At 51.4% G+C, this 12,994-nt stretch overlaps 1 protein-coding gene across 11 annotated transcripts in view; it reads left to right on the top strand.

The window, feature by feature from the left end:
- Positions 1-12,994, top strand: part of NPHP4 (nephrocystin 4) — a 139,947-nt gene that overhangs the window by 77,856 nt on the left and 49,097 nt on the right. For all 11 annotated transcript variants that reach the window (XM_044942913.1, XM_044942911.1, XM_044942912.1 and 8 more), the window contains 5 exons: positions 6,260-6,321; positions 8,442-8,552; positions 9,811-9,959; positions 10,116-10,307; positions 10,758-10,945. In XM_044942913.1, coding sequence (XP_044798848.1) covers positions 6,260-6,321; positions 8,442-8,552; positions 9,811-9,959; positions 10,116-10,307; positions 10,758-10,945 — 702 coding nt within the window. The remainder of the gene's footprint in view (positions 1-6,259; positions 6,322-8,441; positions 8,553-9,810; positions 9,960-10,115; positions 10,308-10,757; positions 10,946-12,994) is intronic.

The following is a 12,994-nucleotide window of genomic DNA, read 5'->3' as shown; positions in this document are numbered from 1 at the left end:
AAGGAACTGGACACACAGTGGCATGTAAGTGGCTTTGAAGACAATTCAGACTTGCCAGCTGGATGATCTTAGGCTGGTGGCTTCATGTGTCTGTCCCTCAGTGTCCTCTGTTATAAAATAGATGGATGAAAGGACTATTTAGATGAAAAATAACACTTGAGTCTTAGGAAGAAATTGGAGAATATTTTTATGACCCTGGGGTTGGGAAGGCTTCATTAAACAAGATAAAGTGTAAACCAAAAAGAGAAGATTGAGAAATGTGATTATGTTAACATATAAAGAAAGTTTTCTAAGAGAGAAGATTCCATAAACAAAGTTAAAAAGCAGTTCCTCAGACTGAAAGATATTTGCAGTATGTAAAACCATTAAAAATTAATTGAAGGAATGAAAAGATGAGAAAGAAGAACGATGATGGAAAGATCAACAAGGAGGAGATAAACAACTGGAAAGAAAAACGGGCAGAGGCTGTCAGGAATTGTAGACAGGGTCAGATGAGTGAAGATTGGTCAGGGTGCACAGGACTGCCTGGAAACGGGGCACATGGTTCATAGTGGCTGTCAGCCACACTGATCTTGTCATCCTCCTAGCTGGCAGCATCGGTGGGCAGCGGCCACATGTTCATAACCTCTCTCAACCACATAAATACAGATCCCAAATCTCAGTGGAAACAAGGCAACCACCAGATCGCGAGCAAACGCAACATTTGCTCAGACTTACTGTTGACTCCAGAGTCCTTGATGGATACACACCCATGCCTGTGCTGCCATCCAGGGAAGTGGATTCCTGCCCGGCTACAGAGCTTGGTGTTGGCCCTGCTCCCAGCATTTTTTATTAACCACTTTGAGAGAAAGTGAGGGAGTGTTTATTTGCATAGGTTTGCTCAGCACTGACCCCTGCACCCCATCCATTCAGAAAACCCTACTGAGAATCTGTGATGTCCAGGTACACTTCCAGGCTCCTGTCCTCATAGAGGTCACCTTTTAAAAAGAGACAATAAACAAACAAAGACCAGCAAAAAGAATGCTGTCCCACTCTGGTGTGGGGTGTTGATGGTGGGGGAAGCTGTGTGTCTGTGGGGCAGGGAATACGTGGGAATTCCCTGTCCTTTCTGCTCACGGAATTGCTGTGAATATGAACCTGGTCTAAAAGGAAGGGGGCTTCCCTGGTGACTCAGACGGTAAAGAATCCTCCTGCAATGCTGGAGACCTGGGTTCGATCCTTACGTCAGGAAGATACCCTGGAGAAGGGGCTGGCTACCCCCTCCAGTATTCTTGCCAGGAGAATTCCTTGGAAGAGGAGCTGGGTGAGCTATTGTTCCTCTTAGAGAATAAGATAGAGAATGGTGGGTGGGCAGCTTGACAGTTACGCCTGTCCTGATTTGATTAACTTAGGTTCAGGATTTATGTTTCTCTTTGCATATTTGAGCTCCATCTCTGGCAGAGGTCAGCAGACTTTAAGGCCAGATAGGAAATATTTTAGGCTTTGTGGGCCAGATGATCTCTGTCATGGCTACTCATCTGCTGGTGAAAGCCATTGAGGGTGTGTCAATGAATGAGCATGCTTGTGTTCTAATAAAACTTTATTTATAAGCACAGATTGTGGGTCAAATTTGACCAGGGGGTCAATTTGGCAAACTCCAGGAAGTAGTGAAGGATAGGGAAGCCTGGGTTGTTGCAGACCATGGGGTCGTAAAAAGTCGGACACAACTTAGTGATTGAACAACAGCAACAAGGTGGGTAAAAGGAGCATTTAGTCAGGGTTCTCTAGAGAAACAGAACCAATGGAACATACATACAGCATAGGAAGAGATGGCTGTTGTTGAGCGTGTGAGACTTGGCTATATCCTGGCACTTGAGTGATGTGGTGAAGACTTGGTGTGTCTGTCTGTCTCCCGCACCCCGTCCATCTGCCCTCTAGCTCTCCCTGTTGGCTTCCTTCCTGGCAGGGTTTCCTTACAGGGTGGCTCTGGGAGCTTCTGTGTCATCCTTGGGCTTAGGAATCCCAGCATGAAGAACTTCTGCTCTCCAGTCAAAGTCCTGAGATGGAGTCTCCCACTCTGCTGCATCCCCTGTCTTTACCCTGAATGACTGGGATGTGGGCAGGGGCCATCTGTCCTGGGTCACACACTTTGTTGGGATGGCTCAGACTTCCAGCCCCACTGACCCCAGGGTTAAGGGCTGGGAGGGTGATCCCCCAAGGGAAACCATCTCTCGGTCCTGCTCTCAAAGAGAGGGTGAATTCAGGTGGCCACCCGATGGATCGAGGGCCTAGTTTCATGTCCTGTGTCTTTCCCTGAGCTCAGCTGCCTCTACCACAAGGTTGCCTTCCAGCTGTAACCAGGTTTCCCTGCATTTCCCCGTCTTCAATTGAATAGAGTTCCTGCCCGTGGGACCTGGCCTGTCCTCTGGAAGCTCACCACCTCGACCTGCAGAGGGTCCGCTGGGCACAGAGCAGGGCATGGGCTCCAGGGAGCGCTGTGGCAGTTCAAGCGGCAGGGGACACCTCCCCACCCCCCAGGAAGGGCTTCCCCACAAGGCAGCTAGCTATGGGCTCAAGATGATCTGAGCCTCTTTCTGGCTGACGGGCCAAGGGTGTTATTCCCGTGTGTGGGGCTCACTGAGTCGCAGCATGACGTCCTGGGATTCAGAGGTGCTGGGTGCACACCCTTTAGTTCTTTCCCCAGAGATTTATTGCCTTGTTTTCAGCACACAGGAGGGGATGCCTGTGCTGCTGGGAGCTCAGGAATCGAGCTCTGGCGCAGGTACTCTGTGGAAGCGTTGTCTGCTTTTCAGCTCTCATTTGGGGACCAGCAGATCTGCACGGATGGGACATTTGGTTTATTTAATTTGGATTTATCGCTGCATTCAAGTCACATTAATGTGATCGCCTTCACCCCAGGTTCCAAACATTTGAAAACACTGCCTCCCAAGACCTAATACAGAAGACACAAATATCTGCTGGTGTTTAACTGATGATGGAAACTTCTCCTGCTTCAATATTTTACCAACTTATATGGTTCCTCTGGAAATCTTAATGATATGCGGCTGTCACTTTAAGTGAGATGCTTTGGCTTCCTGTGATGAATTGTCCTTTTTATTCTTTCTGCAAAATTACCAGGGACCAAAGGTCCATTCATCACCCTGCACGAGAGGGTGCCACTAGAGGGCCACTAGAGGGCCCTCCGTCTCCAGTTTTTGGAACTCGGCATCTCCCTGACCCACATTTTGCTTTTGAATGTTCCCGTGGTGTCGGAATTTTGGTGCATTCGCTTAATAGATATAAAAGCAGAAGGGGTCATTGACAATATGTAATCATGGTGTTTCCCAGAGTAATAAGGAGTTAGATTCTTGACTTTTGTGCTGGTGACACCCTCGGGAGCATCCTCTCTGTGCCCTGGTACGTGTCATCCAAAGATGAGGCAGCAGTGGGGAGAGCAAAAGATGTCACCCAAGGGATGGAAGTCAGGGCTGGCTCTCTGAGGGTGCTTTCTGCAGGAGACCATCAATGAGCGGCTCAGAGCCCAGGCTTCTGAGTCTGGGCCTTGAAGGTGGCTCAGTCTAGGGCTCTGGGCACGTCTGGCACTCCTCACCACTCTAGGGCCTGATTAACCAGGTGGGGCACTTCCAGTTCTCGGCCTCCTGAGGTCTGGATTCCTTCAGCACAGAGACCCATGCCTGCTGCATCAACCAGCATCCTGTTATGTCTTCCTAGACTTTACTCACTTCCTCCATTTCTGTGATCAAAGTCTTCAAGAGAATGGCCAAATAATTATTTCAAGTTATTTCAAATTATTTCAAAGGCCAAATAATTAGGAATAAAGGCCTTTCAAATGGGTCTGCCTTGTAAATTCTTAGTGTCTCAGGTACCATGAAACACTCAATAATCCTTTATTTTCAAGGTCTGATGGGGAAAGCTATTTTTCAGAATTTTTATTTGAATCATGGCGATTGTGTCTTTGGCTCTGATGACCCCTTCCATCCCCTTACCCTTGGAGCCAGCTGTTCGGCCCCATCCTGGAACATCCCCAGACCCCCACCCTCCTGGTCCAGGACCTGGCCCTCAGCTGCCACGGATGCTAAACAACAACTGCCTCTCCCTTAGGTTAAGCACAAGTAGGTCTGTCTGCAGGGCAGCGTTTTCCTCCACAAACCCCCTTCGTCACGCCCTGCCAGCCCCCTCTCCACCACCCCCAGCCAAATACACAGCTGTATTCATGCAAAAGTGTTCTCTGGAAGGAAGCTTGTAACACGGGGCAAAAGGCTTTAATGCTGTCTCTCACGCAGGGCTGGCTCCTGGCTGGTAGTCATGCATGGGGACTCCCCCACCCTAACCTTTCCAGGGAAGACAGTGGTGAGGCCTCTGCCTGCTCCAGCCTGGAGTATGTTGCCAAGCCCAGTACCTGGGCACTCACGTATCTGTGCACTTACTCTCTGTCTCTCTGTGATGCTTGCCCACTCACTCTACTCACGAGAAGGGCTGAACTGAAAAGTAGTCCCCCTCGCCCTGGAGTATGAGTGGGCTTCAGACTTGCATAGTCTACACACTACCCCCCCGGGCCAGTGCAGAGAAGTGCGCGGTGCAGTTGTGTGACTCTATGGGACGAGGACAGCCCAGGTTCGGGGCAGGTTGCAAGCCCCTTCGTGGCCTTTTTAGTCAGGTGTAGGGCATTTGAGCTTTGAGAGAGGACCAGACACCTTAGCTTCTGTCCACAGCACTTTTCAGCGAGTGGAGGCTGACTGGGAAGTAATTGGTTGTCAGGAAATTCATCTTCAGGCGGGCACAGTGGCTGCAGCTGCAAGCGTGAGATTCTCTGTGTCCTGCACAGCGTGACCGACCCTATCGTGACTGGCGCGGGTGGTATGAAATCGCTGACTCAGCCCTTCCTGAGACTGCGGGGCCCTGAGCTGCCCAGTGTGCCTGGCAAAGCAGTTGTCTCGGCAAGTCCCACATCACAACGCACCCGTCGACCTCCCGCTTTTTAATTGCTTCCAGGCTCCACGCTCGGACGGACCGGCTTTTGTTTCAGGGCTTCCATTTTCAGGAGCACGTGAGCCATTCTGATGGTTTCTTGTGCAGCGGCGTGGGCAGCAGAGACCACAGGGGAGGGAGGAAGGGCTAAACTTGGGTCCTCAGGGCCACGTGGGAGTGACTGGAGCAGGGCTGCTTACCTAGGGGAGGCCGTGATTTCTCAGGATGTCCTGAAGTTCAAGAGAGGGTGGTGTCCACATGCAGCGGCCAGAGTCAGGTCCCCGTGAAGGGGACTGTGGTGCGTGAGGCAGGTGTGGTCCTCAGGGGAACCGGGCAGGTCACCTCAGACAGGTGTCTGGTCACACTTGGGCCTTCAGGTGGGTGAGAAGTGCCCTGGCCGTGTGGGCCTGGGTCAGGCGGGCTGGAGGCGGTGGCACTGGCAGGTGAAGGCGAGAGAAACGTGATGTGAGCGGGATGATGGCGAGGTGGTGGTGGCCCCAGACACGAGCTCAGTGCCGAGAGGCTGGGGGTTTCTGGGACTCGAGCGATGCCTGGGCTTCTGGGCTGGGGTGCGGGGCTCGGGATGGGGGTGGAAGCGGCACAGGCAAACCCGGCCCGGCCCTGCCCTGGACCGAGCTCTGCGGGTGGAGATGGAGCCGTGGGGGCGGCTGTTCCCTCCGCAGGTGGGCATCTTGGGCACTGCGGGGACCAGCCTGGCGTCACCCAGGGTCACCCTCGCTCTGGGGACCCTGAGGAGGACTGGCCTGGATTCTTCCTGGTACTAACATGCCCACCCTCTCACCCCTGGAGTGAGTGAGACTTGGGTGATGGGCCGTGAGCGATGCGAGAGCAGAGCCCCCACCCGTGGCATTTGCTGTGTGTGTGCGGCTGCGTAGAAGTTTCTTATTTAACTAAACAGCCAGTGGGCCCCAGCTGGGGAAGTCCCAGTCTGGACAGCCATCAGAACCCGGTCCCCTGAAGGCAGGGGTGTGTGAGAGGGTGAAAGGAAGAGTGAGCCTTCCGAGAGCCTTACATCTCCCTGAGCACAGGCAGAGTGCCCACAGGAGCAGGAGAAGGAGGCTGTGGAAGTGGGGAGTGAGCTCGGGTTCCATCCTGCAGGCAGTGACCCCAGACGCACGCACTTGTCTGCCCACCAAGCGGGGAGACTGTGGTGGCCGCGCCTGGCTGTAGCACTGGTTATCGCTTGGGTGGGGTCGGGGGAGATGCATGCCAGGCCTGACTGAGCCGGGCTCTTGGTGTCCCTTCCCCGTCCCCCTGTGCTTCCTCGCAGGTCCACCAGCATCGCCGTCCCAGGGGCTCACCGCTCCCCAGGACTCACCCATGGGACCAGGGGTAAGTCCAGGCCTGAGAGGCCTGTTTCAGAATTCCAAAAACACATATTTAAAGGTTCTGGGTGCAGCAAAGTCCTCTTGGCATCTTTAAGAACACTTGATGTCCTGTTTACGTGTGTGGGTGGGAAGGATCCTGGCGAGCTTGAGAGGATGGGCCCCCAGGGACGGCAACCAGGGTGTCCTCAGCCGCCCCCTGCCTGTCTCTGCAGCAGGTCCCAGAGCTGGCTATCGGGGCAGTGGCTTCGGTGGTTGTTAACCATCCTCTGGTTGCCGCTGAAGGCCTGTTTCCACACTCAGAATGTGTTCTCCCTGGCAGTTACGTTTGGTGGCTGATGATCGTTCAGGACTGGTTGGCCTTGGTTTTTCTTTTGAGACCCTGGGGTGTGCCCTCCCGACCTCTCTGCTAGGAGAAGGTGCTGGCTGGGCTGCAGCGTCCTTGGGCAGCAGCTGGGCAGGTACCCTGAGCAGCTGATGCTGGTGGGGACAGGACCTTGACCTGCAGGCCTGTCAGAGAGCAGATACCTCCTCTGGTCTGGGAGAGTGCAGCCACCCTTCAGGGATCCTGAGCTGGCTGTGGGTCTGCCCATAGCTTTGGGGTGGCTCTGGCCACGTGGTTTGAATTAGGTCAGAGGTGGTTTATCTTCCTGATGACCTTGTCTGCCAGCACCATCCTGGACATTGACTTTCTAGAAAAGTCAAATTGTTCAGTATCCGAGGCTGGCCCAGGACAGGGCTTTAACGAGCACCATGCAGCTTGGAAACTGGATCAGAGTGGATGTTGCATTTGCCTGAAGACACTTTTGGGGCAGCCTCCCGGCTCCTGCTGGCCTGTCCCTATATCCCCTGCAGTGTTTGGCATGGTGCCTCTGAGTGCTGGAGGGCCACATTACAGCACCGCCCGCCCCCAGAGGCTGGAGAGGCTCAGGATGGTTGCTGGGGTCAAGGGGAGCTGAGCCGACCCTACATTCCTTTCTGCCCCAAGATGCTGCCTGGGCCCCCAGGCCCCCCCACCCATTTCCTCAACACCTCTTCATGTGCTGGGTCCTTTCTGTACCAGCACCACCCGCCACGCCACCACCACAGCCACCCCTGGGCTGATGGTCACTGCTGATGGCAGATGTCCCATTTGTAACACGTACTACATTATAAACAGGATTTGAGAGATGGGTCTTCAGTAGGGTCAGGGCCCTTCACCACCCCACATCAGCCTTTCACATTGACCTTCACTCCCTGCATATGTGTACCATCTGTGGAAGGCTGACCCCATGTTGGGTACATGCCAAGTCCTTTCCCACAGCAGCCCTGTGATTTAGCTGTGGTCAGCACCCCCCTTTTACAGGTGAGGAGACTGAGGCAAAACCAAGTGAGTTAGGTGACTTGCCCATATCATGTGGCAGTCAAGTGGTGGAGTGGGGATTCCAGGGCCCATATCAGTTGCCATCATGGTCATCCCATAACGGGCGGGTTCATGTTGTAGGAACACAGGTGGTTAGAATCAGAAGGGGTCATGGAGGAATTCAGCCCGGGGATGGGGATAAAACCCAAAGAAATTCAGAGACCAGACCTGCAGCCTGAGTGGAGAGAACCTGGCTTCCCCTCCACTTGCTTTTCTTTATTAATACTGCTGCTGCTGCTGCTAAGTCGCTTCAGTCGTGTCCGTTTCTGTGCGACCCCATAGACGGCAGCCCACCAGGCCCCGCTGTCCCTGGGATTCTCCAGGCAAGAACACTGGAGTGGGTTGCCATTTTCTTCTCCAGTGCATGAAAGTGAAAAGTGAAAGTGAAGTCGCTCAGTCGTGCCCGACTCTTAGCGACCCCATGGACTGCAGCCTACCAGGCTCCTCCGTCCGTGGGATTTTCCAGGCAAGAGGACTGGAGTGGGGTGCCATTGCAGTGTGGGAGAGATCACCTAATTGCAGCTCTTGGTGATGAGAGTAGAAGCAATTAGACGTAGTGCCTGGTCAGAGCAGCTGGTGACCAGGAGAACCCAGACCTTGCTGCCTCCTGGGGCCACAACTAGAGTCCTCCTTCCCCTGGAGGGTCAGTGCTGGGAGGGCGGGAGGGGCTCTGTAAAGTTACTGGGGTGCCTTTTGTCATCTCACCCAAGCTTTCTTCCCTTCAGCTGTCGCTTTCCCAGCTGGCGGCTTCCCCACCATCCCCAGCTCCACGCCGCCGCTCGGCCAAACCCTCATCACAGCCACCTGGGAGCCCTGTGCCCTCCCTGGTCCCAGGGGTAAGTAGCCCGCCCCTTCCCCCTATCCTGTCTCCTTCCTGAGAATGGCTCCAGACTCCCAACTCGGTTGAAGTCTCTGACTTGGCTGGCTGCCCTGGGCCTTGGCGAGGTGGCCGAGACCTTCATGGGGTCCCTGTGAAGCAGGCATAGGGATGGGGGCTGGACATTGCCTCCTTTCCAGGTTCCAGATATCTTCCACCATCTGTCTTGGTGACCAAGGGTTTGATTTGGGAGGTGTTCCTGCCACAGGGCTTGATTTCTGCCTTTGTCCTATCCGAGAAGACAAAGTGCCCTTAGACCTCTGAACACAAGAGAAAAAGAGAAGTTTCCCTGGAGATGTAACTAGAGGCTGATCCAAGCTGCCAGCTCCCTCTCCAGGGTGCTTGCCTCCCTGTCTGAGGCCAGAGGCATCTGTGAAGCTCACCACCCCAGATTCCAGTGGAGCTAATGGGCCAAAATAGGCCTGTTTCCTTCCACTGGCCTTGGGGGACCCACATAGATTTTCCTGGTTCACTTGCAAACTCAGTCTTGCCCTGGAAGTCTGTCGAAGAAAAGCAGCTCTAGTTGATTACTTACCTGAAAATCCTCATGCTGAAATGCCTTATTCCAAAATATTCCTGGGCTCATATAGTCAGGAAGATCTTATCTCTCTTCTGTTACTGGTGACCAAGTCACTTGGGGTTCCTTCTGAATGAAATGAGAAGCTGGGGAAGCCAGCTCTAGAGAGAGTATCCTGGATCCCAATAAGGTCTTCACCTAGACAGAGGTGGGAGGTGGATGCAGGTGGGTGCCTAGAGCATTGGGTGACTTGGGGACAGGGAGCATCTGTACATGTGAGGGCTCTGTCCCACAGGCTCCCTTGCATTGCTGGAGACAGTTTCATCTTCCTGTTCCATGGACATGGTTTTAATGTTAATTTGCCTTCTCAGGCATCAGGCATCTTCCAGGCTACTGATCTGTTCATAAAATCAGTGGTTCCTTCCTTGTTGCTTTTCAACTCACATAAAATACAGGATGCCCAGGTGAATTAGAATTTCAGATAAACAGTCACTTTTTAGTGTATGTCCCGGATATTGCCCAGGACATGCTTATACTAAAATTATTTACCACTTACCTGAGATTGCAATGCAGCTGAGCCTCCTGTGTTTTCATTTGCCATGTGGCAGGGGCGGTTCATCCATGAGCCCCACGTCCAGCTTCCTTGGTTACGGGTGGGGCTTCTTGTTGGCCTCACCTGGGGCCCCACTGTGTTTGGCAGGAGTTCCCCTTGGAGGGCAGGATCTCTCACCTGGAGGCTGACCTGAGCCAGACAGCCTTAGCCCTGGGAACGTCCGCTGCTGACCACTTGCAGGAACTGCCTTTCACGCCTGTGCACGCCCCGATCATTGCAGGAACCCAGACCAGGAGGTGAGGAGCAGGTCTGGGAGGGACCCCAGGCAGGCATTGTGCATCAAGACCCTGTGACTCCCTGAACAGCAGGCTTTCCCAGAGAGGTGACTGTCGAGGTCCCGCCCCTCAGTCGGCCTTCTCCTGGAGGCTGGCTCAGGGGGCCATCCGTTCCAGCTCTGGAGGGAAGCTATCACGGGCGTCCCTGGCGCTGCTGCAGTCTGCTGGCTTTCCCGAGATTCTGGACGCCAACAAGCAACCAGCTGAGGCTGTGAGTCCTACAGACCCCGTGAAGTTCAGCCCTCAGAAGGAAGAATCAGACTGTCTACAAGGCAATGAGATAGTGCTGCAATTTCTTGCCTTTAGCAGGTAAATTCTTGATTATTTCATCTGTTACTCTGTACCTGGCTTTTGCATTTCTTGCGTTGAGGGAACGCTTCCACGTGGTTCTGACCCGGCAGAAACCTATGATCAGGTCTTAGCAATTACGGAATGCCCTATGTCTTTGTTTCAGTCCGGCTGGGATGCACCCCCAGCCATTTCCAAATGCTATAAACTCTGCTTTACCTGGTCTCCTATGGTCCTTAGTTACAACATGGACAGCGTGTTGCCCAGTCCTTGGGTGCTGGTGTAGCCCCAAGGGCAGGGCTCTCCATCACGCCTGAAGGGGGAATGCCCAGAGGGTTCCCAGACATTACCGTATGGCTGCTGTGGGGGTGGAGGAGGTGGTCTCTTACCCATGGTCTCCCTGCAAGCGTGTGATGAAAGCCCAGTTCTCCGCCGGGATGCCTGGTTGACTCGGGGTGTTGTTGGATCCAGGGTGCCCCAGGATGAGCAGGCAGCGCCATGGCCACAGACTGTGTACTTCACCTTCCAATTCTACCGCTTCCCACCCGAGACCACACCACGACTGCGGCTCGTGGAGCTGGCCGATGCTGGGAAAACCAGCTCTGCCTCCCTGTCGCACATCCTCGCCCAGATCCAGAAGGATGGCTCCTTTGATGCGGGTGAGCCTGGGGGTCTGGCACACACAGAACCCAGTGCTGAGCTCTGTCTGTGAGTTTTATTATTTAAAACATGCTGGAAAATGAAAAACTTCAAACAGGTACAGAATTTGAGCAACTAGCATAATGAATAATCAGTGCTCCTGCCAATCAGCTCTGACGATTGTCAACGACATCCCACCCAGACCCCTCCCCAAACCGGGGCTATCCGAACCATATCCTAGACATATAATTTCATCTCTAGATGTTCTCTTATGTGTATCTAAAAACGTAGAGTCTTTTTTAAAAAAGCCTTTTAGCTTCAACCATTAAAAACATTTTATTATTTATTTGAAGCATGCAGGGTCTTTGATCTTCATTGCAGCATGCGTGCAAGTCTCTTCAGTCATGTCCAGCTCATTGCAGTCCTAGTGACTGTAGCCTGCCAAGCTCCTCTGCAGCATGTGGGATCTTTAGTTGAGCAATGCAAACTCTTAGCTGTGGCTTGCAGGACCTAGTTCCCTGATCAGGGATTGAACCTGGGCCCCCTGCATTGGGAGCATGGAGTCTTAGACACTGGACCACCCGAGAAGTCCCTAGAATCTTTTTTTTTTTTTTTTTGAGAAACATAAACTCAATAATATTATCCCACTCAAAAAAGAATGATGATTTAATATTAGCAAATATTTAGCCAGTGTTAACATTTCCCCAGTAATTTCATAAAAATTGTTAATAGTTTCTTCAAATCCACAGCTGAGGTCCATATGTTGGGAAGGTGCCTCTCAAGTCTCTTTCTACCTGTAGTTGTCGTCACCTTCCCATCCCTGCTTTTTCATTTTAATTTGTTTGTTGAAGTCATAGAGTTGCTGGCCCCCTAGAGCCTCCCAGAGCCTGCACTTTGGTTTCAAGGCTCAGTGGTGGCTTATGCAGTGCTCCTCTCGTCCCCGTTTCTCCTGTAAACTGGAGTGAGATCTAGATGCAAGGGCAGATGCGTGCTCTTCGTACGGGACAAAGAGTCTTTGTCACTGGTGGTGTGTCCCCATCTCTGCTGACACGTGGTTACTTCTTATACTACTTCTAGAATACTTCTTCATTTATCAGCCAGAATGCTTCCTTAAAAAGAAACTTCTCCTCATCAACTGTTTGGTTACCTAGAGATGCAATTCATATAGGGAAGCCAAAATAATGCATGTTTCCCCCTTTATTTGCTGATTTTCAAAGTAACCAGACAGTTACCAGTATCCTTCAAAGATGGCTCCAATGCCTTTTTTTTTTTTCTCATATCATTACGAACCAATGGATTTACACTGCAGTGGATTGGAGTATACCAAATATGTTGTTGTCTTTGGCCAGTCACGTGGCTCATAAGGGACAGAGCTGAGGTCTGAACCACCACTGCCTCTTGAGTAGAAAGTAACAGGTGGACAAAGGTATGTTAAATGTTAAATGAAAGTAGCTGAATAGTATTAACATCAGACAAAAGAGACAAGGCAAATGCATTGCTGGGAATCAAGAAACCTATTAAATAATAATCGAGAGTAATTCACTAGGAAAAATGACCCTCAATCTGTGAACTTCCAACAGACACAACCTCCAAATACGAAGGACTAGTTAATGGACTTTATAGGGAGAAGCTGACAAACCTATAATCATAGATTCTGATACATTTCTCTCAGTGAATTGATAGATAAAGCAGAAAAAATTAATGATGATATTATAAAATACAGTTTAGAAAGATGGTATTATAAAACCTGTACAACCAATTTAGAGAACATACATTATTTTCAGGTATACTTTAAAACTTATACAAACTGATTATTCATAGATACATGTATATATCTTAGGTCACCAAGCAGGTATTGTCATATACGTAATCTAATTTTACAGCATTCTTTTTGACTGTCATACCTCAAGGTCAGAAATCATCATTCACTACCTTTCCCCCAGAAGGCTCCAAACTGCTGGATTTTTGAATTTTAAAATATACTTATAATTTTCCCGTAGGCCAATAAAGAAATCAATATAGAGATGGCTATTTAAAACTGAATGAAAAAATTATATTGTACATCAAAA

Source organism: Bubalus bubalis, chromosome 5 (assembly GCF_019923935.1).
Source record: "Bubalus bubalis isolate 160015118507 breed Murrah chromosome 5, NDDB_SH_1, whole genome shotgun sequence".
NCBI classification, from domain to species: Eukaryota; Metazoa; Chordata; class Mammalia; order Artiodactyla; family Bovidae; genus Bubalus; species Bubalus bubalis.
The sequence above is the reverse complement of the archived record's forward strand: the minus strand, read 5'-3'. Positions and strand labels throughout refer to the sequence as shown.